At 68.4% G+C, this 25,914-nt stretch overlaps 5 protein-coding genes across 9 annotated transcripts in view; 3 read left to right on the plus strand and 2 right to left on the minus strand.

Moving 5' to 3' along the window:
• GRK4 (G protein-coupled receptor kinase 4) overlaps positions 1-1,473 on the minus strand; it is a 65,121-nt gene extending 63,648 nt beyond the window's left edge. For 3 of the 4 annotated variants that reach the window (XM_060188548.1, XM_060188547.1, XM_060188550.1), the window contains exon 1: positions 990-1,162. In XM_060188548.1, coding sequence (XP_060044531.1) covers positions 990-1,023 — 34 coding nt within the window. In that variant the 5' untranslated portion in view covers positions 1,024-1,162. Of the gene's footprint in view, positions 1-989; positions 1,163-1,454 lie in introns of those variants that run through there. The other variant, XM_060188549.1, reaches the window with a different exon arrangement.
• TADA2B (transcriptional adaptor 2B) overlaps positions 1-16,336 on the plus strand; it is a 253,837-nt gene extending 237,501 nt beyond the window's left edge. The window contains exon 3 of the mRNA XM_060188552.1: positions 16,324-16,336. The gene's annotated coding sequence lies outside the window, so the exon portion shown is untranslated. The remainder of the gene's footprint in view (positions 1-16,323) is intronic.
• Positions 1,612-13,968, plus strand: NOP14 (NOP14 nucleolar protein). The gene is made up of 19 exons (XM_060188517.1): positions 1,612-1,862; positions 4,980-5,114; positions 5,197-5,338; positions 6,180-6,304; positions 6,399-6,530; positions 7,521-7,643; positions 8,051-8,194; positions 8,829-9,054; positions 9,687-9,817; positions 10,053-10,138; positions 10,602-10,737; positions 11,063-11,164; positions 11,497-11,650; positions 12,310-12,472; positions 12,856-13,003; positions 13,127-13,245; positions 13,316-13,471; positions 13,562-13,694; positions 13,741-13,968. The coding sequence occupies exons 1-18, from the start codon at positions 1,713-1,715 to the stop codon at positions 13,662-13,664; spliced, it is 2,475 nt and encodes an 824-aa protein (XP_060044500.1). The 5' UTR covers positions 1,612-1,712; the 3' UTR covers positions 13,665-13,694; positions 13,741-13,968.
• MFSD10 (major facilitator superfamily domain containing 10) lies at positions 14,427-17,770 on the plus strand. 2 transcript variants are annotated; one of them, XM_016195130.2, is made up of 13 exons: positions 14,427-14,538; positions 14,571-14,761; positions 15,213-15,309; positions 15,490-15,593; positions 15,669-15,827; positions 15,956-16,117; positions 16,206-16,314; positions 16,405-16,516; positions 16,591-16,699; positions 16,795-16,885; positions 16,959-17,006; positions 17,105-17,194; positions 17,296-17,770. In XM_016195130.2, the coding sequence occupies exons 2-13, from the start codon at positions 14,591-14,593 to the stop codon at positions 17,397-17,399; spliced, it is 1,356 nt and encodes a 451-aa protein (XP_016050616.1). In that variant the 5' UTR covers positions 14,427-14,538; positions 14,571-14,590; the 3' UTR covers positions 17,400-17,770. The 2 variants fall into 2 exon arrangements, with proteins under 2 accessions (XP_016050616.1, XP_060044539.1); XM_060188556.1 differs by lacking the exon at positions 17,105-17,194.
• Positions 17,642-25,914, minus strand: part of ADD1 (adducin 1) — a 29,663-nt gene continuing 21,390 nt past the window's right edge. Inside the window, 8 exon segments of the mRNA XM_060188516.1 lie at positions 17,642-18,213; positions 18,216-18,496; positions 19,673-19,771; positions 20,211-20,373; positions 22,621-22,713; positions 23,181-23,270; positions 23,409-23,510; positions 25,485-25,736. Of these exon segments, the coding sequence (XP_060044499.1) occupies positions 17,980-18,213; positions 18,216-18,496; positions 19,673-19,771; positions 20,211-20,373; positions 22,621-22,713; positions 23,181-23,270; positions 23,409-23,510; positions 25,485-25,736 (1,314 nt within the window). The 3' untranslated portion in view covers positions 17,642-17,979.

The raw sequence follows: 25,914 nt of genomic DNA on the forward strand, positions 1-25,914 counted from the left end.
GTGCTGGGCGCTCCGAGGCTCCGAGGCTCCTTGAGCCCAGAGACCCTCCCTTGGGCGCTGTGGTCGGCGGTGCTCGCGGGCTCAGCTCGGCGCCTCCGGGCGCGGGGCGGGGCTGGGCCGGAGTTTCCGGTATGTTTCTGCTTACCGCAGCTGCGCCCGGCCCCGGGCCCTGACAGCCAGGAAAAGGGGCTCCGCAGACACCGGCGTGGGGCGTGGGGCCGAGCTCCCCGGACTTCAGGCTGGGACCGGGGCTCCCCGAGGCGGGTTCTGCGGCCGGGTTCCCTGGGCGTGGGGGCGTGGCCACGCGGAGGTGGGGGCGTGGTTCCCTGGGCGTGGGGGCGTGGTTCCCTGGGCGTGGGGGCGTGGTTCCCTGGGCGTGGGGGCGGGCTTCCCTGGGCGTGGGGGCGTGGTTCCCTGGGCATGGGGGCGGGCTTCCCTGGGCGTGGGGGCGTGGTCCCGCGGGCGTGGGGGCGTGGTCCCGCAGGCGTGGGGGCGTGCTTCCCTGGGCATGGGGGCGTGGCCCCGCGGACGTGGGGGCGTGGTTCCCTGGGCATGGGGGCGGGCTTCCCTGGGCGTGGGGGCGTGGTTCCCTGGGCATAGGGGCGTGGCCCCGTGGACGGTTCCCTGGGCATAGGGGACGTGGTTCCCTGGGCACGGGGGCGTGGCCCCGCGGAATGGGGGCGTGGTTCCCTGGGCGTGGGGGCGTGGCTCCGTGGGCACAGGGGCGTGGTTCCCGCGGAATGGGGGCGTGATTCCCTGGGCACGGGGGCGTGGCCCCGCGGAATGGGGGCGTGGTTCCCTGGGCGTGGGGGCGTGGCTCCGTGGGCACAGGGGCGTGGTTCCCGCGGAATGGGGGCGTGGTTCCCTGGGCACGGGGGCGTGGCCCGCGGGGTCGGGGGTCAGGGGTCAGGCCCAGGATCCGGACACCCGGCCGGGCGCGGTCCCGCGGTCCCGGGGTCCCGGGCCCCGGGGCGCCCCGCCGCACCCACCTTGGCGCGCCCTCAGCAGCAGCTTGTTGGCCATGAAGGTGCCCAGCTCCAGGGGCCGCCGCCGCCGCCGCCGCCGCCTTCGCTCGGGCCGGGCGCGCAGGACCGAGCCGACGGGTCGCGGAGGCGTCTCGCCCCGTTCGGGCGTCGCGGCGAGCGGGGGCGGCGGGGGCGGCGGGGCCGGCGGCTCCTCAGGGGGGGCCCGATCCCGCCGCCCCCGCAGCCCCGCGCGCCGTAGCTCCACCGGCCGGGCCCGCCGCCCTCACGGCCACCGGCCGCGCCGCCGCCCCGCCCGCCGCCCTCGCCGGGGACGCCGCCGGGATGGTCGCCGGGCGCCGGCGGGGCTGCGGGCGGGCAGCAGGGCCGCGGGCCTCCACGTTCAGCGCCGCTGGCCGCCGGCCCCGGCCCCGCATCGCCCGGGGCGGCGCTCTGCTCAGGGCCCGGCCCCCGGCCCGGCCCCCGGGTCACCTCAGGGGCGTCCGCCTCCGCCGCTCGGTAACGGCCGCGGGACTCCGGCTCCCGGCAGGCCGCGCGCGGCCGGAAGCGGGACCGAGTCGCCAGAGGTGACGCCACCGCCCGCTTCCGGTATCGGGGCCCGGGTCGCCGGATGTGACGACGCGCCGCACTTCCGGGGCGAGCGCGGGGCCGAGGCGGTGCGGGCGCGCACGTGTGAGGGCGGCGGGCGCGTGTCGTCGGCGTCTCCCGTGGGCGCGGGGCCGAGGCGCCATGGGCAAGGCCAGGCCGGCCGCGCGAGCGAGGCCCGGCGCCAACCCCTTCGAGGTGAAGGTCAACCGGAAGAAGTTCCCGGTGCTGGGCCACCGCGCGCGCCACGACGTGGGGCAGCCAGGGGCCTCCCGCGCGCGGGCCCTGCGGAAGGTGAGCTTCGCGGCCGCCACCCCACCCCCGGTCACCTCACCCCGTCACCTCACTCCGTCACTCTGTCACCCCCGTCACCTCGCTCCGTCACCTCACTCCGTCACTCTGTCAACCCCGGTCACCTCACCCCCGTCACCTCACTCCCGTCACTCTGTCACCCCCGTCACCTCGCCCCGTCACCTCACTCCGTCACTCTGTCACCCCCGGTCACCTCGCCCCGTCACCCCACTCCGTCACTCTGTCACCCCCGTCACCTCGCTCCGTCACCTCACTCCGTCACTCTGTCAACCCCGGTCACCTCACCCCCGTCATCTCACTCCCGTCACTCTGTCACCCCCGTCACCTCGCCCCGTCACCTCACTCCGTCACTCTGTCACCCCCGTCACCTCGCTCCGTCACCTCACTCCATCACTCTGTCAACCCTGGTCACCTCACCCCCGTCACCTCACTCCCGTCACTCTGTCACCCCCCGTCACCTCGCCCCGTCACCTCACTCTGTCAACCCCGTCACCTCACTCCCGTCACTCTGTCAACCCCAGTCACCTCGCCCCGTCACCTCACTCGTCACTCTGTCAACCCCGTCACCTCACTCCTGTCACTCTGTCAACCCCTTCACCTCATCCCCGTCACTCTGTCACCCCGGTCACCTCACTCCGTCACCTCAACCCAGTCACTCTGTCACCCCCGGTCACCTCACCCCGTCACCTCACTCCGTCACTCTGTCACCCCCGGTCACCTCACCCCGTCACCCCACTCCGTCACTCTGTCAACCCCGGTCACCTCACTCCGTCACTCTGTCAACCCCGTCACCTCACCCCCGTCACCTCACTCCCGTCACTCTGTCAACCCCTTCACCTCACCCCCGCCACTCTGTCACCCCCGGTCACCTCACCCCGTCACCTCACTCCCGTCACTCTGTCACCCCGGTCACCTCACTCCGTCACCACAACCCAGTCATTCTGTCACCCCCGGTCACCTCACCCCGTCATTCTGTCACCCCAGGTCACCTCACTCCGTCACCTCACTCCCGTCACTCTGTCACCCCCGGTCACCTCATTCCGTCACCTCAACCCAGTCACTCTGTCACCCCCGGTCACCTCATTCCGTCACCTCAACCCAGTCACTCTGTCACCCCCGGTCACCTCACTCCCGTCACTCTGTCACCCCCGGTCACCTCACTCCGTCACCTCACCCCAGTCACTCTGTCACCCCCAGTCACCTCACCCCGTCACCTCACTCCCGTCACTCTGTCACCCCTGGTCACCTCACCCCGTCACCTCACCCCAGTCACTCTGTCACCCCTGGTCACCTCACCCCGTCACCCCACCCCGGTCACATCACCCCACCCCTGTCACTCCGTCACTCCCGGTCACCTCACCCCCGTCACGTCACTCTGTCACCCCCAGTCACCTCACCCCTGTCACTGTCAACCCCGTCACCTCACTCCCGTCACTCTGTCACCCCCGTCACCTCACTCCGTCACTCTGTCACCCCCGGTCACCTCACTCCGTCACTCTGTCACCCCCGGTCACCTCACTCCGTCACTCTGTCAACCCCGTCACCTCACCCCCGTCACCTCACTCCCGTCACTCTGTCAACCCCGGTCACCTCACCCCGTCACCTCCCGTCACTCTGTCACCCCCGGTCACCTCACTCCCGTCACCTCACTCCCGTCACTCTGTCAACCCCGGTCACCTCACTCCGTCACCTCAACCCAGTCACTCTGTCACCCCCGGTCACCTCAACCCAGTCACTCTGTCACCCCCGGTCACCTCACCCCGTCACCTCACTCCGTCACTCTGTCAACCCCGGTCACCTCACCCCGTCACCTCACTCCCGTCACTCTGTCACCCCCGGTCACCTCACCCCGTCACCCCACTCCGTCACTCTGTCAACCCCAGTCACCTCACCCCCGTCACCTCACTCCCGTCACTCTGTCACCCTCGGTCACCTCACTCCGTCACCTCACCCCAGTCACTCTGTCACCCCTGGTCACCTCACCCCCGTCACCTCACTCCCGTCACTCTGTCACCCCCGGTCACCTCACTCCGTCACCTCACCCCAGTCACTCTGTCACCCCTGGTCACCTCACCCCGTCACCCCACCCCCATCACCCCACTCCCCTGTCAGTCTGTCAACCCCCATCACCTCGCTCCTGTCACTCTATCACCTACCCCCGTCACTCCCCTTCACCCCACTCCTCTGTAACTCCATGACCCCCCTGCCACTCTCCCACCCACTCCCGTCACTCCTTGACCTCTCTACCACCCCACTCCCATCACTCCGTAACCCCACTGCTGTCACTCCATGACCCCGTCACCCTACTCCTCTGTCACTCCTTAATCTCCGTCACCCCACTCTGCTGTCACTTCTTCACCCCTTCGTCACCCCACTCCTTCACTCCGTGACCTCTCCATCACCTCACTCCCCTGTCACTCTGTCACACACTCCCTTCACCCCACTCCCCTGTTACTGCCACATCTCCCCGTCAACCCCCATCAGTCCACTCCCCTGTCACTCCATCACCCCACACTGCCGTGTTGCTCCCACCCCAGGTGCCACTTGCCCCCAACCTCAGTGGAGACTGGAGGGCACCCTGGAGCTGACTGGGTTCCCCCTGGCTGGGAGGCCAGGAGCACCCGTATCTCAGGCTCCCCCTCGAGGTGCAGGCACCAGTGTCACTGTGCAGGCTCTGACCTCACCTTCACCTCACTTCACCTCCCCCTCACCTCAACTTCACCCTCACCTCTCCTCACCTCCCCCTCACCTCACCTCACCTTCACCCTCACCTCACCTCACCTCACCTTCACCTCACTTTCATCCTCTCCTCACCCTCACCTCATCTTCACCTCATCCTCACTCTCACCTCACCCTCATCTCCATCCTCACCTCATCCTCACCCTCGCCTCACCTCACCTTTAACCTTATCCTCACCTTCACCCTCACCTCATCTTCCCCTTACCCTCGCCTCACCTTCATCTCATTCACCTCACCTTCACCCAATCTCACCCTCACCCTCACTCTCACTCACCTCACTCTCACCTCACCCTCACTCTCACCTCACTCCCTCACCTCACTGTCACCTCACCTCATCTCACCCCCCCGGACACCTCCCAGCGCACGCAGACGCTGCTAAAGGAGTACAAGGAGCGGGACAAGGCCAACGTGTTCACGGACAGGCGCCTGGGCGAGCACAGCCACGGCATGAGCGCCGAGGAGAAGATGGCTTGCAGGTTCGCTCTGGAGCGGCAGGTAGGTCGACGGCCGCGGAGCGCCCCCCCAGTCTCTCGTGGGTCGCGGACACCCGAGGAAACGCGCCCCCTTCTCTCGGCAGCGGCAGCACGAGAGGAAGAGCATCTACAACCTGAACGAGGACGAAGAGCTGACCCACTATGGCCAGTCGCTGGCCGACCTGGAGAAGCACCACGCCGTCACGGACAGCGATGATGACGGCGACGACCGGGGCACGCTGTCGGGTGAGTGGGCGCCTTAGTGCCCGGAGGCTCAATGGTCAGCCCGCGGCGCACTGCCTCCGCTCCTGCCTCGGACACTCTAGAGGGAAAGGAGGGCCCTGGAGTGGAGGGGGACCCGCCGCACTCCTTCAGGGTGCTGCTCGGTGCTTCTCCCTGCCGACGGGGGGGTGGGGTACAGAGGCAGAGAGAGAAAGGCTAGGGGTTAGGGCCAGGCGGCGCACACGTCACAGTGCGCAAGGACCCAGGTTCCAGCCCCCTGCGGGGGGAGGCTTCTCGAGCAGTGAAGCAGGGCCGCGGGTCTCTCTTCTCTCTCTCCACCCCCTCCCCGCCTTTCCCCTCCTCTCAGTTTCTGCCTCTGTCCAACGATAAAGAAATAAAAGGAAACAAGTGTGAGAAGTCAAGATGGCGGTGCAGGGGGCTGGGCCTGGGCCTTCGGAGCTTCGCGCCCACCCGGCCTGTAGCTCCTCACCCCGTTCCCCGCCCTCTGAGGTGAGGGGAAACAGGAAGACGGTGGGCCCCAGAGGCCCTTCAGCGGTGTTGTGATGCGTGAGTTCTGGCTCGGTTTCTGGCAGCGCATCGAGAGCAGAAACTCGCTTTAAAGGCGCCGCGTGTCCCTGAACTCGGGCCTCTTGCCCTTCTCGCTCACAAAGCTGCTCTCGCAGTCGAGGTCGGGTTGCCTCTCTGACGAGGGTGAGCGAGGGTGAGCGTCCCTAGTGGGCTGGGCAGTTGTGAGCGGCCGGTCGGAGGGCCCCTGGGCGAGCGTCCTCCTCCTCTGAGCTGCCCGGGCCCGCGTGGGGCTACGGGGTGGGTGCCTGGCCTCACTCACGGGTTCCACTGTTCACAGCCGAGCTGACGGCGGCCCACTTCGGCGGCGGCGGGCTCCCGCACAGAAAGAGCGAGGACGGCGAGAAGGCCAAGTCCCGCAGGGAACTGATCGAAGAGCTCATTGCAAAGTCCAAACAGGAGAAGGTGCCGCACGCCCCCGGGCACAGAAGTGGGCTTCGTGCGTGGCCGGGGCTTCCCGGGGCCCGCCTGCTCAGTGCCGCGTGTGCTCTTTCTCCAGAGGGAGAGACAGGCTCAGCGGGAAGACGCGCTCGAGCTCACGGAGAAGCTGGACCAGGACTGGAGGGCCATCCAGACTCTCCTGTCTCACAGGAGGCCCAAGGTCGCGGGCGGCGCCACGGAGAAGCCCCAGGTGAGGGCCGGGAGCGGGCCGAGCACATCCATTCTCTGTAGGTGAAGGCCTGGCCTCGGCAGCCGTGGTCCCCGTCAGGGCCTGAGTTTTCTGCTGAATGTCTGCGTCAGGTCTCCCCCAGCTGGGAACAGTGTTCCCATGGGATCCTGAGAACCAAGATGGTGTGGTGAAAAAAAAAAAATCTGTTTGTGTTGGGTGTGTTGTGGGTTTGGTTTTCTGTCATTTTCAGAGCCCTCAGAACAGCCTGCAAATGTTCCAGATGCTAACCCCACGTGAACTAGTGGTAGAGTCCCCCGGCCGACGGCAGCATTCTGGGGGGGGGGGGGGGGATATGGCCAAGCTGTCTTCCCAAACGACGAAGGGTGTTTGACTCTTCTTCTGTCGTAAAAGCCAGGGCCTCTCAGGGGTCGGTCCTTAGTGTCTGTAAAAATGCGCGAACGGATGTGAACGGAGAGGCGAGAGGAATTCAGCATCCTGGCTCGGCCTCCTGCGCGAGGTCCGACTCTGCCCACTGTGTCGCTGCCCGGTCGCACGGCACATCTATTTCTAGGGCTTCCTGGGACTAAAAAGTCCACGTGCTTTGAAGTCTTCCTCAGAAGCGGAGTAGGGAGCGGGAGGCAGCCGGGAGGGAGGGCCCAGTGGGCAGCACCGCGGCCTCTCCCTTGCTCTCTCACCCTCGGGCCTAAAGGGAAAGGAGGGACCGCTGGAAGCATGGAGCCCACACCGCACACCTGTGGCCGCGCAGGAAGCCTCTGCCCCTCCTCCCCGCAGACATGTCTGTCTGCCCTTTCGGCTTGAGGCGGTCTGCGAAAAACAGACACCCAGTGCCGCTCCGCCGTCGGGGAGCCCCCACGCCACGCACGGTGGCCCCACATAGCGACGGGGACCTGCGTGTGGCCAAGTGGGTGTGCCGGGTGTGCCGCCGTCTGGAGCGTCTGGCTCCCGCTCAGACGGGACAAAAACGAGACGAACCGATCCCCTCCCCCCCAGCCCGACGCGTACGACGTGACGGTTCGCGAGCTCGGCTTTGAGATGAAGGCACAGCCGTCTGAGCGGCTGAAGACCAAGGAGGAGCTGGCCGCGGAGGAGCAGGACCGGCTGCAGAAACTGGAGGTACTGTGCGGCAGGCGAGAGGGCTGTGCTGCCCAGGCCGCTGTGGGTCCTGCTGCTCACTCGGGCGGGCGAGACGCGAGCGCAGATGGCAGTGAGAGGGAGGGGCGAGGGCAGAGGCCACCCGTGTGCCAGAGGAGCGCTTCCTTCGGCCTCAGGCCGCCGGCCCCTCCTCAGCACCCCCTCACCCACCTGGCTGGGCTTCACTTTCGGGGCACACGGTCCCACCTGGCGGCCTAGCTGAGCACGCTGCTTTCACGCCGTCGTCTCCTCTCATCTCGGCGGGCGGGACGTGCGAGGCACAGAGATGCGGCCTGTCGTCACTCTTGCCCCGCGGGAAAGCACCCCTGGGCCCGGGCTCTCTCTGCCTGCCGCCTCGCCAAGGTGCCGAGCGTCCGTCCTCCCGCCAGGCGGAGAGAGCCCGCCGCATGCTGGGCACGGGCGAGGACGAGGGCACCGAGAAAGCCAAGCACGTGTCTGCAGACGACCTTGGCGACAGCTTCGTCCTCGACAGAGACGACAGGCGCCTGCTTTCCTACAAGGTGAGTTTCCGCGTTGACTAGCTGGGGTTTTTTCTTAGTGGCGAGAGGGACGGGAGGAGAGGAGGGCCAGACGTCGTTGGCTCAGAGCCCAGCTCTCCATCCTCCGTGCCACCTCCCGGACCACAGCTTCCCACCTTTGATAGATAGGTTTGCTGCGCTTCTTTATTTATTTACTTATCGGATAGAGAGAGACAAAGGATGCAGCCCTGCTCTACCGCTCCTGAAGCTTCTCCCCTGCAGGTGGGGACCGGGGGCTCAAACCCGGGTCCTCGTGCACTGTAATGTGCGCCACCACCTGGCACCTACTTTCTAAATGTCCTTCCTCGGGAGTCCTGGTTCTGGTCCCCGGTGCAGGGGTGCGGCTCCCCGTGCCTCGCGGGCTTTGGCTCCAGAGCAGCTGGCAGCACGCCGCGTGTCCTCGAGGGGGAGGCGGGTGCCCGGGATGCTCGGGGACGTGGGGGTGCACAGTCGCTCCCTCAGGGGTTGAGGTCCAGGTGCAGCCCCCCGAGCCTTGCTGCTGCCCGGGGCTCCTGCTCAGACCTCGGTGGGGCTCACCGGGGAGCGGAGCCGGGGCAGCGGCTGTTCTACCGGCCCCCGTGACTCCCGCCTGCGCCCCCAGGACGGGAAGATGAATGTGGAGGGGCAGCAGCTGAGCGGGGACGACGGCGAGGGGAACTCCGAGCTGGGCGAGGGGGACTCCGAGGAGAGCGGCGATCCCGACAGCCACTCGGACCTGGACTCGGACGCCGAGAGCGAGCAGAGCTCGGAGCCTGGGGGGGACAAGCCGCGCCAGGCTGGCAGGCGAGGGCCTCCCGGTGAAGCTCACCCCTCCTGGCGGGCCGCGGGCACGGAGCTGCCCTACACCTTCGCAGGTAGACCAGAGGGTCCTGGCCGGGGCGATCTCTGCATGGCCCGACGTGTGGCTCACGCCGGCCCACGAGTCCTGGCTGCGTTGCCCTCCCGAGGGGTCGGGTCGTTGGGGATGTGTCGTCCTGCCCTGCCCTGCCCTGCCCGCGAGTCTCTCCAGGTGGCCGGGTGCTTTCTGCGGGAAGCCTTCTGCCACTTCGAGGCTCCTGTGAGCCGAGCGGCCGGGCCCTGGGACTAAAGGTCTCCACCCGAGGGGCGAGAACGGAGAGCGGGCGACACTGGCTTCCCCGCGGCTGCGCCTCCGCCCAGCTCCCTCTAGGCCCGTCCGACGCTCTCGGCTCTTCCCTGGCTGAAGGGGCTGAGGCATCAGTGGTGGCCGGAGACTGTCCTGGGAGGTGCCCGAGGCTGCAGAGGCATCAGTCGTGGCCAGGGGACTGTCCTGGGAGGTGCCCGAGGCCGCGGAGGCATCAGTGGTGGCCGGAGACTGTCCCGGGAGGTGCCCGAGGCCGCGGAGGCATCAGTCGTGGCCGGGGGGACTGTCCTGGGAGGTGCCCGAGGCCACGGGAGGCGGGCCTGGTGGTGCTCAGGAGCCTGACCTGCCCCCCACCCCTGCCGTGGGGCTCTGTGTCTCCGGCAGCTCCCGAGACCCGAGAGGAGCTGTCGTCTCTGCTGGCAGGAAGGGCGGCGGAGGAGCAGCTCGCGGTGCTGGAGAGGATCCAGAAGTGCAACCACCCCAGCCTGGCCACGGGGAACAAGGCGAAGCTGGAGGTGGGCGGATCGGCGGTCGGGTCTGAGTCTGCGGCAGGCCAGGCGGAGAGCCGGGTCTGTGGGGCCCGGTGCTGGGCACACCGGCTTGGGGCTACCGCCCACGCGTGACCGGCCATCTGCAGACGCCACGGCGACTCCTCGAGCTCTCCCCTTGGCCTGTGTCTGAAGGGGCCCCCGGTGGTTCCTGGACGGGATGCCACGCTCTGACTAAGCTCTGTTCTCAACGTCCTCGCAGAAGCTGTTTGGGTTCCTCCTGGAGCACGTCGGGGACTTGGCTACCAGTGACCCGCCAGACCTTGGGGCGATTGACAAGTTGGTTGCGTGAGTAAACCTGGGGGCTCCGTGGGCCGAGGGCCGAGGAGCGACTCCGGCCCTTCCTGACTAGGGGAGGCCCAGGGCGGACCGGACCCCGTGAGCGTCTCCCGGCGCATCCCTGGAGCACCGCTCTGCGAGAGTGGGCAGGCCGGCTGCACCCAGGCCCAGGCCTCAGAGAGACAACCAGAACTGTGTGCTGTTGGGGCTTGAACGGCCTCCATGCCAGAGTCCAGTGCGGTCCCACCCTTCGCCTTGCCCACAGGCTCGTGTGAAAAACGCCTCAGTCGGCAGCTCTGAGGGGTCAGAGTTGAGCGGGGGTGGGGGGGGGGCGTAGACACTGTGAGGACGGCCACGGGGTCTCCAGGAAGGGCCACGCAGGTGCCCTGGCCTGGGGGTTCCAGGCTGGGGGCGGCATCCCAGGAAGAGGCTCCTCGGAGCTCTCACACCTGCTTGGCTTTCTGACTCACAGGCCGTTGTACCAACTGTGCCAGATGTTTCCCAACTCCTCGAGCCACTCCATGCGGTTTGTCCTCCGCGATGCCATGCACGAGATGGAGGAGATGGTGGAGTCCAAGGGCCGGGCGACGTTTCCGGGGCTGGATGTGGTAGGCGGCTGGCATGGGCAGGCCGACGGTGGAGCGGGTGGCTGGGGGTTGGCGAACGGTCCAGAGCGGCCGGGTCCGTCCTCACGGGCAGCTGAGGCTGACGCAGGCTTTGGGGCGGGCTCCCCAGCCTCTGCCAAGAGAGATCTTTGGGGGCGTCAGGGCAGCCGTGAGCGGAGCCGTGGCGTGTCCCGCTGGGGTCTTTATGCCAAAGTCCCTTCCCCAGCAGCAGAAACTGGAAAGGGCTGTTGGCGTCAGCGGGCGGATGGAGGCGTGGGGCAGGAGCCCTAGTCTGGCCGGGCCCTTGGCCAACCCGCTCTTTTTCTAGCTCATTTACTTGAAGCTCACCGGGCTGCTGTTCCCCACCTCGGACTTCCGGCACCCCGTGGTGACGCCCGCGCTGCTGTGCATGAGCCAGCTGCTCACCAAGGTGCGGCCCCGCCCTCGCCCCTCGCCCCACACTCCCATGCCCACCAGGCCAAGAGGCGCCTCGGGCTTCCGGCTCGGTGGCCCGGTCAGCCAAGAGACCGAGTGTCTCTGGGCCTGGGTGACGCGGCCCCACCCAGAGCTTTGTCTTCCACGGTCTGGGGGTGCCGGAGGGGGGTCAGCACACCTTCGGGCCGGTGGTGGCACCGAGTCCGTCGTCCCCTCCTGGTCTAGCCGTGCATTTGTCTCACCCCAGCGGGGGCCTGGGTCACGGTGGGGAGGGGGCTGCCCAGCCTCGAGGACCCTGGCCCCACACTGACGGCCCCGCTCTCCCAGTGTCTCGTCCTGTCTCTCCAAGACGCGGTGAAGGGCCTGTTCGTGTGCAGCATGTTCCTGGACTTCGTGAGTCTGTCCCAGAGGCTCATCCCCGAGCTGCTCAACTTCTTGCTGGGGATTCTGTACATCGCTGCCCCGGACAAGCAGGGACAAGGTGAGCCTGGCAGAGGCGCGTGTGCGCCGAATCCCGGGGCTTTGCAGAGGCACTCATCGCTCGGGGCCCGGGGGACAGCGGAGCAGACCCCGTTTGCCAGGCTGACCGGAGCCTGAGGTGCTAGTTCTCGCTCTCGCAGAGCGTACATTCCCACGGCTCCCTGCCTAGCGGACGTCTCAGCGCCAGTCTTTCTGTGTGGGAACAGGGACGTGTCCACAATCTGCCCGTGCGGCTCCCACGGCGCTCGGAGTCCCGGCAGGGAGGGGAGTCTTCCGTCACGGGGAAGGGTCTCAGTGGCGCACCTTAACCGCCGTTCCGCCACGCTGACGGCAGCTTCTTGACTCTTCCTTGGCGCTCGCGGCTCCTCTCCCAGCACCCAGGAAGCGTTTGGCCTGGGTCCCCTGCCCCCTGCTGCAGGCTCCTGATGCACCGGCACCGCCACGTGCCCTGGTCCCGCCTCCCCGCTGACGGGCTCCCGCAGCTTCCCCGGCACTCAGCCTGCTGCCATGCCACCACCCACTCTGTCCCCTCTGTGGCCCTCTTGGTGGGAGCCGTCGCCCTGTGGCCGTCAGAGCCGTTCAAACCCCATGCACCGCTCTCCAGGGGGCTGCCCACTGAAGCCCGTCTCACCCCTCACCCCTGTCCCGCTTGCTGTCCAGGTCACGTTCTGGTGCACCCTTTCAGAGCTCGCGGCAAGAACTCGGAGTTGCTGCTGGTGTCAGACGACGAGGACATGGCCACGTGGCAGAGACAGGCCCTGTCCCTCCGCTGGGCCGCGGGTGCCCTCAAAGGCCAGAGCGCGTCCGAGGCCAACCACACCAGGTGAGAGGCCCCGCACAGTGCTCAGAGGCGAGATGGGTCTCGGGAAGCCTTTCCGTCCTGAAGAAGATGATCATGGAGCGGGTCTCACAGACCACACGGCCGTGGCAGACCAGGCGCTCCTGCCTGAGGCCCCGCGGTCCCAGGTTCAGCCCCTGGCGCTGCCTTTTGCCAGAGCTGAGCAGAGCTCTCGGTGCCCACAGGTGCTTGTTGGGCACCTGTGTGTTTTCTTTAGCGCAACTATTCAAAGTCTGTGGCCATTTTTTCCATGAAAAAAAAACAAATCCCCCCAAGCGGGTAGCGACTCTCACTACGCCTTGAAGACCCAGGGAGGTCCCTTCTGCAGGCAGTGTGCTCATGCCGCCTGCGCGGCCCCTTCTTCACAGGCTATCCTGCCTGGCTGCGTGCGTGGCCCTGGTGAAGCGCTGCGTGACCATGTACAGCACCCTGCCGGCCTCCCACCACGTCACCGGGCCTCTCAGAGACTTGCTGGCGCTGCACCTGAGTCGCTCCGGCTACCCCCTGGAGCTGCAGGTGAGGACGGGCCCGCGCCCTGACACCCGTGTCGGTGGCCCCGTCCAGGGAGCACCCCTCCACGTGGGGGTTCTGGGGACGCAGTCTGCGCCGCCCCCACGGCGACTGCTCTTCTCACCCCAGGCCCTGTGTCAGAGTGCCCTGGCCGAAATGGACTCGCAGAAGCAGAGCTACCGGCCCATGGTCTGCGAGCGGACCAGGCCGCAGCCGCCGAAGCTGTTCACCCCACGACTGGTCAGAGTGTGAGTGCGGGAGCCCCTGGCTGGGGGTGCCGGGCGGGCCGCGGGCTCCCTGACAGCCGTGCGGTTGCAGCCTGGAGTGCGGGAGGAAGCAGGGCCGCACCAAGGAAGAGCAGGAGCGGCGGCGGCTGATCCATAAGCACCGGCGCGAGTTCAAGGGGGCCGTGCGGGAGATCCGCAAGGACAACCAGTTCCTGGCCCGGATGCAGCTGGCGGAGACCTTGGAGCGGTGAGGCGGGCGGGATGGGGCCGCATGGGCAGGCGGGGGCGGCGGGCGGCCTGGAGCGGCCAGTACACGGCGCGCTGTCTGCCGTTACAGGGACGCGGAGCGGAAGCGGAGAGTGAAGCAGCTGCTGGGCAGCCTGGCAACGCAGGAGGGAGAGTGGAAGGCCCTGAAGAGGAGGCGGGCTGTGAAGAAGTGAATCAGGAGGCACGGTGCTCAAGGACCCGGGTACGAGCCCCGGTCCCACCTACAGGGCAAAGCTTTGCAAGTGGTGAAGCGGGGCTGCAGGTGTCTCCGTCTCTCTCCCGACGTCTCTGTCCTACCCGACGACAGACTCGGCACCCAGGGCGGTGGATCCGGCCTGTCCGCAGGCACCGAGCCCCAGCGATGCCCCTGGGGACAAGGGATCTGGCCGTCCGGGAGGCGGCACTGCCTTCAGTCCCCAGCAGCCATGCACCAGGGCGGCGGGCTCTCCTGTCTTTCTCATTAATAAAATCTTTTTTTTTTTAAATCTTGTTTAAAAAAATTTAATGGTGAATCGGGAGGAGAGGAGGAGGGAAGGCGTGAAGGAAGAGGGGAGGGCTGAAGGAGTGGGAGTGGTGGAGGAGGAGGAAGCGGGAATGGGTGAAGGAAGAAGTGGAGGAGGAGGAGGGTGGGGTGGAGGAGGGTAGCGCCTTCCCAGGGGCCTGTCCCAGCTCCTGGAGGCTGCAGGGTGAAGCCTGAGCTGGGAGCTGGGTGCCCGACGCCCTTTGGAAGCCTGGTGCCTCCTGGTTCTCATTTTAAATGAAACAGGAGCAGGGCGAGGGGCGGGGTCTCGGGCCGGGTGGGCGGGGTCTGGGGCCGAATGGGCGGGGTCTCGGGTCCGGGTGGGCGGGGTCTGGGGCCGGATGGGCGGGGTCTCGGGGCCGGGTGGGCGCCTCCGCCAGACGCTCTGGGGGTTCCCCGCCCCGCCGCGCGCGCTTCTGGGTGCGGCAGCGCGGGAAAGGCTCCCGCGTCACTTCCGGGCCCGGGGCAGTGGGCGGGGCCGGCGCGAAAGCCCCCACCCACGCGGCGGCCGGATGCTGTGTCCGTGAGTCCGTCCGTCCTCGGCGGCGTCGCGGTGCAGCCCGTCCCCGCAGCTCCGGCATGGCCCGCGCCTCCGGGACCTGCACCCCGCGGCCGCCCATCCGCCCGCCCGCCGCCCCGGAGCGCCGCGTGCTGGGCGCCGTGTTCGCCGCGCTGCTGCCAGACCTGCTGGGCTTCGCGCTGCTGCTGCCGCTGCTCCCGGGCCTGCTGCACCGCCAGGCGGCCGCGCGCGTGAGACCGGCGGAGCCCCGCGCCCGGATCCCGCCCCCCCTACCCCGGACCCCCCGACCCTTGGACCCGCACCCCGACCCCCGAACCCACCCCCGGGACCCGACCCCGGATCCCGGGACCCGCACCCCGCCCCCTGGACCCGCACCCCGCCCCCGGGACCCGCACCCCGACCCCGGGACCCGCATCCCGACCCCGGATCCCGCCCTCCGCCCCCGGGACCGCACCCCGACCCCGGGACCTGAATCCCCGACCCGCATCTCGACCCCGCACCCAGGACCCGCATCCCGAACCCGGGACCCGCACCCCGACCCGCATCCCAACCCCGCACCCGGGACCCCACATCCCGACCCTGCACCCCGCAGCCCAGATCCTGGACGCCCCACCCCGCCAGGCACACCCCCACGCCTGCCGCACCCCTGCCCCGGCCCCACAGCCCCGCCTGTGCCCGCAGGACCCGCTGTACAGCTCCTGGCAGCACGCCGTCGACCGCTTCGCCGAGGCCATCGGGACGCCGCCCGAGAAGAGGTTCCACAGCGTCCTGTTCGGAGGTGCAGCCGCCCCCGCCTGCCCGCCGCCCCTGCAGCTCCTTTAACGAGCGGGGAGGGGGGGCGCCCCTGGCCGAGCGCACCCTGCAGTGCCAAGGACCCGGGTTCGAGCCCTGGCCGCACCTGCCAGAGCCGGTCAGGCCAGGTCAGAGCTGGAGACTCACGGCCGCCCGCCGCCCGCAGGCCTCGTGGGTTCGCTCTTCTCGGCCCTGCAGTTCCTGTGCGCCCCGCTCACCGGCGCCGCCTCCGACCGCCTGGGCCGCCGGCCCCTGATGCTGCTCTGCCTGGTACCGGGGGCCCCCCGGGGCGCCGGGGGCTGGGGGCCGGGGATCCGCCCTTCACGCCGCCCGTCCCGCCCGCAGGCTGGCACGGCCGCCTCCTACGCCGTGTGGGCGACGTCCGCCAGCTTCGCCGCCTTCCTGGCCTCCCGGGCGCTCGCGGGCATCAGCAGGGGCAACGTCAGCCTGTCCGCCGCCATCGTCGCCGACCTGGGCTCGCCCGCCGCCCACAGCCGCGGCATGGTGGGCCTCTGGGTGGGCGTCCCCGAGCCCCGGGCCCCGGTGGGTGGTGGGGCGGTCCCCGGGCCCCGGGGGCGCTTTGGGGGGCCAGGGGTGTGTCCGCCCACCCGCCCAGCCCGTGCTGCCCCCAGGCCGTCATCGGCGTGGCCTTCTCGCTGGCCTTCACGCTGGGCCCCGCGCTGGGCGCCTCGCTGCCCCCCGACGCCGCTCCCTGGCTGGCCCTGCTGCTGGCCCTGGCCGCCCTGCTGCTGGCGCTCTGCTTCCTGCCAGAGACGCTGCCCCCCGAAAAGCGGGTACGCGGGCTGCCCGGGCGGTGCTGCGGGAGGCGGGTGTGGGCGCGGGGCTGCCCGGCGCCCCTCCTGCAGCCTCTCCCCCCGCCAGGCCCCCTCTCTGGCTCCGGGCGTCCACACGGCCGTCGACCTGCTCAGCCCGCTGGCCCTGCTGCGCTTCTCCGCCGTGGCCCGCGGCCCAGACCCGCCCCGCGGACACCGTGAGCGAGGGCGGCGGCGGCGGGGACGTGAGTGAGGGCACCTCCGGCGCCTGACCCCGGGCCTGACCCCGCGCCCACCCGCGTCCACAGGGCTGAGCAGCCTGCGCCGCCTGGGCCTCGCCTACTTCCTCTACCTCTTCCTGTTCTCGGGCCTGGAGTTCTCGCTCGGCTTCCTGGTGCACCAGCGCCTGCAGTTCGGCAGGTGGGGCGGGGGTCCGTGCTGGCGGAGGGGGGTCTCCCGGCCCCTCCCCGCCCCCTGACCCTCCCGGCCCCCAGCGTGCAGCAGGGGAAGATGTTTTTCTTCATCGGCCTGACCATGGCCGTCGTCCAGGGCACCTACGCTAGGAGGATCCGGCCGGGCGGGGAGACGGCGGCCGTGAGGCGGGTAGGCGTGCCGACTGGGAGGTGGGGCGCTACCCCGGGCTGCCCTGCGGGTATGGGTGCGGGTGTGCGTGCAGGTCCTGAGCCGGCTCCCCACAGGCCGTCCTGCTGCTGGTCCCCGCCTTCCTGCTGCTGGGCTGGGCGCACACTCTGCCCGCGCTGGGCCTCGGGCTACTGCCCTACTCCTTCGGTGAGTCTGCGGGGCCGGGCGGCTGAGTGGGCACCCCGGCCCCGCCGCCCCCCTGACCGCCTCGTGTCCCCAGCCGCCGCCGTCGTGGTGCCCTGCCTGTCGTCCGTCGTGGCCGGCTACGGTGAGGGGCTCTTCCCCCAGTGGAGGGTGGAGGCCGTCAGCGCAGGGTGGGGGTGGGCAGGAGACCGGTGTCACATGAGGGCCGCCCCCTACCTCCAGGCTCGCCTGGACAGAAGGGCATTGTCATGGGCACGCTGCGTAGCCTGGGTGCACTGGCCAGGGCGCTGGGGCCTCTGCTGGCCACCTCAGGTAAGGCTGGGCACCCCCCCACTCCCCTGCACTGACAGCTGTCTCCCCAGTGTACTGGCTGGCCGGTACCCACTCCCCTGCGCTGATTGCTGTCTCCCCAGTGTACTGGCTGGCCGGTGCCCACGTCTGCTTCTCCCTGGGTTCTGGTCTCTTCCTGCTGCCTTTCTTCCTGCTGTGGAACCTGCCGCCACTCAAGGCCGAGTGAGGCCACAGCCGCCCGGAACCTGGGGGTCGGCGCTCCCGACCAGGGCCCACGTGAAGCAGCTGTTTATACCAAGAGCCCCTGGGGGTGCGGTCAGGCCCGGGCCCCACCCGTGTGCAGCGGACCCTGCCTGTGTCCTAGGAGGGCAGGAGCGGCGCAGGGTCCGGGGTCTGAGGACTCGGGTCCACTTCTGCAAAGCCTGCTTCAAACGGCCGCGGGCCGAACGCCGGAGGAGAGGCTTTGGCGAGGAAATGCTGAAAGCTTTTATTGTGAGCGAGATGCTGCAGTGAGGACAGGGCATCGGGCTGTCCCCTAACCTGTCTAGTGTGGCTACTTGGTGTCGTGACACAGTTAAAATAAACTACAGAAGGGAAGTCAAAGTCGCTGCGTGGGGGGAGGGAGGTGGCGGGAGCCAGGGGTGCGAGGCCGCGGCCCGGAAGCCTCTGGTTGCCGTGACGGGAGTGATGCGCACTGTGCCAGCGGGGACCCTGGCTGCACACACATGCACACGCACACGCCGGGAGGGTGAACTGCGGGTCTACTCAAAGGAAGCTGCAGTGGCCCCCCCCTGCAGGGACCGAGCTCAGGACCCCTGCCCGTCCACCGGGTCCCACCAGCCCAGGCCCACTTCCGAGGGCCACCGAGCAGATGACGCCCACAGGGAGCAGGTCGCCCGAGACTGGGGTGGGGGGCAGGCAGATGGAGGACGGGAGACCAGGCACGAGGGGCGCGCTGTGGGGGCGGGGCGGGCCAGCTTCAGGAGTCGTTCCTCTTCTTGTTCTTCTTCAGGAAGGAAGGGGTGCGGAACTTCTTCTTCTTCTTGGATGGGGACTTGCCCGGAGAGCTATCGCTGCCGGGGTCGGCGGCGGGACCCTCCTCGGCCCCTGGGAGGGCGGCCTCTGCGGCCAAGACGGGCTCGGGGCCGGCCACAGGGGGGGACCTGGCGGGGCTCGGGGGGTCACAGGCTTCACCCGCGTCCTCCTCCGCCGCCGTCGGGAAGCCCGGTGCTTCTGAAGGCTCGTCGGGGGACAGGTCGGGGAGGGTGGGCTGGAAGGTGGCGGCGTCACTGTCCTCTCCGGAAGTCAGCTCCAGCGGTGGGTCTGGGGGCAGCCAGGGGACGCGGGTTAGCAGGAGCCCCGGAGATGCGGTGTTCCTCCTGTGAGGGCAGCCACTTCCGGGCCGTGGTCGGCGTCAGCAGCCCCGGGACTCGGGCTACGTTTGGAGACCACAACACCTGGTCTCCCTCGAGGAGGAGGCACCGAGCGTGAGTCACGCCCACCTTGAACCTGCCGGGGGCTGGAGACCCCAAGACGGCCGGCCGGCGGGGGCCTGGGGCTCCAGCACGAGCACAGCCACCCGACCACCCACGGCACACGCCATCGGCATAGGAGACCCCGCCCCCCTTTAAACATCTGGGCGAAAGGGGGTGCGAAGAGCTCACGCAGACAGACCCAGGCTGGAGTCCGGCCCCCAGAAGGAACTTGGTGCCATGGTGGCCCATCCTCTCCCCCCACCCCCAGGACGGGACGGGGGGCCTGTCTTGATCACTGCCTGACAGCAAGCCCCTCGGTGCAGCACCCACAGAAGGCCCCGGGGCAGCCCACCCTTGCCCGTGGTTCTCAGACGCCCTGGTGGCAGGGCCCCCACCCAGCCAGCACCCGCCCTGGAGCCCCTAGGACGTCGAGGCCAGAGTTGCAGGTGGCACCCAGGCCTGTGGGCTCTGAGGGTGATTGGCCCCGGGGAGGGAGGGTCCCGGCACAAGGGGCCGTTGACACTGAGCAAATGGATAACACAACAGCCAGACAACAGCAGGCGAGCCAAGCACGAGGTGGCGAGGTACTTACTAGAGCAACAGGTACTCTCTAGCATGTCCGCCTCCTGCGAAGGCAGCAAGAGAGAGAGAGAGAGAGAGGGGGGGGGGAGGGCACAGGGGGAGGCGTGACTCGGCCATCGGGAGCACAGGGAGAGGGCTGGCATCACTCACTCAGCCGTGATGGTGAGCACACGGCACCACCGGGGCAGAGATGGCAGGAGCCTCAGGCATGAGTTTGCGACCGGGGACAGACACACATCACCCACCCACAGACCACAGACGGCGGGGTGGAGCGGGGCGGGCGGGGGCTGGCCCAGCAGTAGCTGCACGTGAGGTCCCGGAGCCACACGCGTGAGCAGTCGGTGCAAGATGTGCAAGCCGCGGGCGAGACGGACGGAAGCGGGCGGGGTGGGGGCAGACCCGGCGGGACAGGCACCCACCCCCCTTCCTGCCCCAGACTCACCGTCCTCGGGCTTGTCGGGGGTGCAGGGGGGGGTGTGTGGGGCGGCCGGGAGCTCAGAGGGGCTCTTATCCTGCTGCCCGCCGCTCTGGTCCAGGCTCTCTGCAGAGCAGACGCGGGGTGTCGTGTCAAGCAGGGCGCTGCCCCCTCTCGGGAGGCCCCACGCCCACTGGGTGTGAGCAGGGTGGCCCCCGGGGGGCTGGGGGCTCTGTGTTCTAGGGCTGCTCCCACCAGCCACTCAAGCCGGCAGGTATGCGGCCTCTTTATTTTCCAAGGAAAACAGCCGTGAGGACCAGAGGGAAAAGGCCCGAGCCGGTGAGCCCGGTGCCGCGGTGCCAGCCCGCACCTCCCCCGGCCCGACCCCACAGCTGAGCTCCCGCCCGACGGCCACGCCCGACAAAGGGACAATCGGCCAGCGCGGTGACCCGATGGTGACCCACGGCCGTCGCGAGTGGCAGTGAGCACAGCGCCCGTCAGGGACAGACGCCCGGACCCTCCTCGGGCCGTCCACCCGGCTGACCACCGGCGGGGTGGGGCTCACCTTCACCCTCAGGGCCCTTCCGCTTGCGCTCCACCTCGCGGTGGTATTCTTCCAGCTCGAGGTCGGTGAGGGCGTTGAAGGGGTTGGGGCCCGCGGTGCTGACCACCACGTGGGGCTGGTACTCCTTCTCGATGATGGCCTTGGAGGCCGTCACCAGCTCCCCCTGCGGACACAGGGCGCCGTCTGCAGGAGGCTCCCCCGCCGACTCCCCTCCCCGGGCAAGGCTGCGGGCGGGGCGGCTTCCAGAAGCTCCCACGGCCCCCGCAGGCTGGCATCACACCGGGCTCCGGGTCTCATGTGGCAGGACCCCAGCAGGAGACACCCCCACACGGGCTCGGCTGGAGGGCCGGCCGCGGGGCAGCCGGGGAAGGCTCAGCCCCCGGAGCTGTAGTGGGCAGAAGAGCAGGCACCCAGAGGCCAGCCGACTGACCAGAGCAGAGAAACTTCTTCCGACTCTGCAGCCCTGTAAATCCCTCCTACAGTGTCCCCCCAGCACTTGAGGGGTGACACAATGAACCCAAACGCTCGATCTGTCCGTGAAACGGGAGGTTCTGTGTAAGGGGGTTTAAAAAGCAAAGGGGGCTTGGGGCAGGGGCAGGGCAGCCCCGTAGGCAGCGCAGCGCCCAACGGCCCCGGCCGGCCGGTCGGCCACCAGATGTCCAGGGCTCACGACTCCGGACGCTGACCAGGACTCCAGACACAGGAGGAGCCCGGTCTGCAGAGGGCGGAGGCCGGGCCTGGGGGGAGGTGGGCGGCACAGCGGAGGCACTGGGCGAGGCCACGGTCTGCCAGGAGGCCAAAGGCAGGTCTTCCTGCCTCGCCAGGCCGGGCCTCGCACCTGCTGTGTCCCAGACCTCCGGCTCCCTGTCCCCGAGTCCTCAGAAGCACCGCCGGTCAGGTCAGGCTGACAGACGCCCCGCCCCCTCCCCACTAGAGCAAAGCTGAAGCGGAGCCTGAGGAAGAACCAGAGACGCTCAGACAACGGGGCCACGGCGGGCGGGGTCTGCGGCGGCCTTCTCGGGCAGGGAGGGGCCCTCGGCCCCCTCTCTTTGGTCCGGAGGGCCAGAACCTCATAACCAAGGCCAGTCGGCCAAGAGGCATGGAGGGCGCCAGGAGGCTGGACAGGCGGCCGGGACAGGCCCTCAGAGCGACAGCTGACAGGTGTGAGGGCTCTGCAGGGCTCCCCGTGACACTGAGGAAGGCAAAGGCGGCCCTTCCAGAGCAGCCCGGCACCTGGACGCTGGGTCTGAGGGGAAGGCAGAGCCCAGAGGAGGGGATGGCAGGCGGGAGAGGCAAGAGGCCAATGAGAACCACCTCAGGAGTCGGCCTGGCCCAGGGGTGTCGCCAGCCCTGCGTTCAGAGTGAGAGAGGACTCCGGGGCTGGGTCCCTGGCCGCTCTCCCGGGCTGGTGGGACGCGGAGGTCAGAGCCGCCTGAGTGGTGGGGCCTGATCTGCCCTCCACACGGTCAGCCACGCTGCCCCAGCAGTGACTCCACACACGCCCGGCCTACAGCCCCACCACCGAGGGACAGGAAGTGCCTAAGGGGACATGGACCGTGTGCCTGGGGGGGAAACTGCTGTCCAGGCGGCCTGGGGGCGAAGCTGGACCTGTGGGCATGGGGGGGGGGCGGCTGTCTGCCCAGGTCAGCATGGGAATAGGAGCTCTCACAGGCTTTCCCCTCTCTCTCTCTCCCCACATGGGCCTCCCGTCAGGATGTGAGTACGGGTGTCTCTTTCTCGGCCTAATGAGAATGTTCTCAATTTTCCGGAATAAAAGTTTAGAGTTCCTGAAAACCATGCTCGCCCCTCAATTCCCTGAGATAATGTGTGACGGATTGTAAATGTTGGGGAGACAGGTGTCGGCCCGGCCCCAATACACCGGGGCTGACACGGAGGCTCGGCCAACAAGCTCCCAGCTCCGGCAGCAAGGCCCGCTTACTGGCGAGTCCGGACAGGAACGCGGACGCGCTCTGCCCAGCGAGGGAGCCAGGCTACAGCCACACGGCGTCCGCCTGGGAATCGGGCGGGTGTCCCGAGACTCTGAGGAGACGCCGCGTGGACACGGGCATCCACAGAGACCGACTGGGGCAGATGTCAGAAGTCTTCCTCCCTGAGCACTAGCGCCCTCTCTAGCGTGTTTCGTCTTTTAAAGGCTACAGTGATGGCCGACAGACCCTCACCCTCCGACGGCCCGCCCTGTGCAGCGGGAAGCGGCCCGGAGCCCCGGAACACACACCGACCAGATTCAGTCACACGTAGAACGTGACGCGGGGCGTCACGCAGCCGGAAAACCGGAGCGGTGACAACACTCAACAACCAGAGCGGCCAGACAGCCCGCGCACAGCCTCCGGGAGGGGCCAGGCCGGCCGGTGCAGGGGGACGCTGAGGGGTGGATGGAGGCCAAGAGTACCTTTCTGAAAGAGAGAGACTTAGCGGGGCTCATAGTCGGCCCCGTGAGCTCGAGCCCTTCGATTGTCTCCGTACAGTCAGAGAGGGGCGCGTCCTGCAACGGTAAACCATCATCAGAGCCCCCAGCCCGGAGACGGGGCGCGGCGTGGGACAGCCGGGAGGCGGGGGGCATGCAGCGGGCAGGGCGGGCCGGCCAGGGGAGCGGGGCCCGTGCGGCAGGACCCCGCAGACCCCGCTGGCCACTCCCTGCAGACACAGCCGCGGGCAGCGGGTGGCGGGGACGGGTCAAGGAGAACCGCTCACACAACTGTCTGCCCACCCCGCGCCCAGATGGCGCCCTGGCACTGCCCGCAGCCCACCGCCGAGCCCGGCGCGCCCAGCCCCGAAGCAGGGGCGTGGGCCCAGAGGCATGCGTTCCGGGGAGCCGGGTGGGGGCACGACGCAAGGGAAGGAGCAGAGGGCATCTCCCTGGGGTTTCACGGACAGGGCCCGAGAGCTCCCTCCTCCGAGCGCGAGGTCCCCGCCCGTCTGTCCGCCCGCCCACAGCAGTCGCTCACGTACCTGCACGAGGCTCCTGTCCATCACCACGCCGGCCAAGACCTGGGACTGGGGGCCCGCCGTCTTGACGTCCTGGAGGTTCTGCTCTCGGATCTGAGGGCCGGGAGGGAGCAGCATGAGCGGCACAGAGAGGGGCGAGAGCACTGACACACCCCGCCAACGTGCGGGCCTTTGGATGCTGCCAGACTCCCCGGCCTCCCCCCGCTGAGCCCGCACCAGACCAGCACGCACCTTGTTCCGCATCTCCTGGACCTCCTTGGGGTCCGTGTTCAACGGGACGAACAGGTTGGGGACAGCAGAGGCGGCGGGTCTGTGTCCGTCCTCTTTAGTCCACTGTAACAGCGACAAAGGGGTGAGAAGCGCGGCCGTGACCAAGGTGACCACAGCAGCACTGTCCACTGTCCACACCTGTCATGCACTGCCCGTCAGGGAGCATGAACCAATGGCCACGCCCACCGGGGACCGCAGCCGGAACGGGACAGACTGCCGGCCGGGCACATTGGTTCACGCTCCGAGCGTCATCCACAACAAAGCCAGCTGGAAGCGTGAGATGGCGGGTCGTGAGAAGCGGTGTGATGGCACTGCCCGGTGCCAGGAGGCACTGCCGGGCTGGCGGGGCGGGCCTCCAAGTTTGGACCCGCCATTTGAGTGACTGCCGGAACCCGAAAGTGGCCGTATGGACGCTGAGCCTTGTGGGAGAGTCTGGTGACGCTGAGTGTTTTATGGGACTCGATACTCAGTGTTACGTAAGTGCCCCAAGCTTCTAGAGCTCTCCACTGGGGCGTTTCTTCATCAGCGCATCTCCTCGGGAGGCCGGGGTCCCCCACCCCCGTTTGGCGCTCCAGTCAAATGGGAGAGTCCCGCCAGTGGTAACGCAGGAGCGGGCACTGGAGACCAAAACACAGCTGGCCACTGCAGGGACAGGAAGCAGACGCTCTGGTCCCCATCCTGTCCTCAACAGAGGCCGGGACCTGTCAGCCGTCAGGGAGGGAGGGAAGGGGGGGGGAGGGAGGAAGCCAGACTGTGCAGCTGCTGACGGGGTGGGATGCGCGAGGAGCTGCAGATACTCACTGCTGGGGTCCTCAGAAAACACAACGCCCGACTTTTATGCAAAATAGCTTTTAGTCAGAATAGTGACACAAGGAATCAGAAGCCTGAGCATGTTTGGAAGTTAAGAACAAGGATTATCAATTCACGTACCAACCTGGGGACACTGGGAGGGTCTGCCTACGCAGACTGACAACAAACAAACAAACGGACACGCCGCCGAGCAAGTCCCCCGCAGGGCTCTCGGGCCCCGCAAAGAAGCTGAGGCCGGCAGGCAGGCACGCGCCGGGGCTGCAGAGGAGGAGGAGGAGGAGGAGGAGGAGGAGGAGGAGGAGGAGGAGGAGGAGGAGGAGCCGGGCACCCGGCTTCCCCCAGAACGAATGGAAGCCAGAAACACTAACAGACAGGGCGAGGGGCCGGCTCCGGGAAGAGCGCTGGCCAGCCTACCGAGGTCGGTGCCCGGGCGGTGCCAGCCGGACCCTGCTGCCTGACTCGGGGCAGCGGCCCCCTCTCCTGGCAATGACTCCCCCAGGGGCCTCTCCCCTCCCACCCCAAAGGCTGGTTCGGGGCAGTCAAGACCGGTCTTCACAGGACATTCTAGCACCAAGACAACGGAGTATCTCTGGGGACAGGGCGCTCACAGCGCCTGTCGCTGGTGCCTGCGGGTGGCCTGTGCCGCGCCCACAGGAGCGTCTACTCACATGCAACAGTCCATGCAGAGGGCAGCTGGCCGCGGCGTTCAGAGGCTTTGGGACAGCGAGCGGGGGCAAAGCTAACGAGAGGAGGGCCAGTTGGCTGAGAAAACGCCTGTGAGGCAGCAGGGAAAACTGCTTAAGAAAACACAAGGCCGTAAGCAGAGAAGGCAGAGGCTGGCGAGGTCCTGACGAAGGGTCAGAAGAGGCCCAGGCTGAGCCGCGGCTCCCGCCTGCAGGCCGAGCGTTAAGGCCGCCCAGACGGCGGGGCTGCTGGGAACCGGGAGGGGAGGCGTCTGAAGCAGCTTTGGACGCCGGCTCCGGGCTCCGAGCGAGCGGCCGGGTTCAAGCCCAGGCCGGGTTCAGGGGAGCCGCTGGAGCAGGGACAGAGGGCGGGTCCCAAAGCCTCCGAAGCCCCAGCTGCCCGACTTGCTCTACTACTCATCTAACTATGAACAGTAAGGTAGGCACAGACCAAGCAGCTGGCAATACAGCTTGGCACGCAGACACCGGACGAGAGAGACCGCAGCAAGGGTTTCACGTGATCGTGTGTTATGTTCGTCCACACCTTAGTCTTCGACTTGGGGCTGCCGCCGTTCTGCCCCTCCTCACACGCGTCGTCGGCCCGGCCAGAGCTCAGCCACCGCGCCTTCTCTCGCTGCTGCTTCTGAAAACTGTGTCTGAGGGGGGAGCAGGTGCCCGAGTCACCGTCACTGGCAGAGGAGCAGCCTGTGACGGAAGCGGGGGCCTCCACGTCGCGGCACTTTTTAGACTTCTCCCTCAGAGCGGGGTAGCGGTAGGGGTAGCCGGTTCTGTAGCCCTGGGGCGGAGAGAGGGAGGGAGAGAGAGAGGAGCGCCCTCAAGACGGTCTGCCTGCGGGCAGTCACAGAAGCCGGCCCCAGACCCCGCAACCCCACGGCAGAGCGGAGCCCTGCGCGGAGGCGGAGCGCTGGAGCCCCAGTGACAGGAGGCTGGGCCCAGCCGGCCCGGCACGGCTC

Source organism: Erinaceus europaeus, chromosome 3 (assembly GCF_950295315.1).
Source record: "Erinaceus europaeus chromosome 3, mEriEur2.1, whole genome shotgun sequence".
In the NCBI taxonomy this organism is placed as follows: domain Eukaryota; kingdom Metazoa; phylum Chordata; class Mammalia; order Eulipotyphla; family Erinaceidae; genus Erinaceus; species Erinaceus europaeus.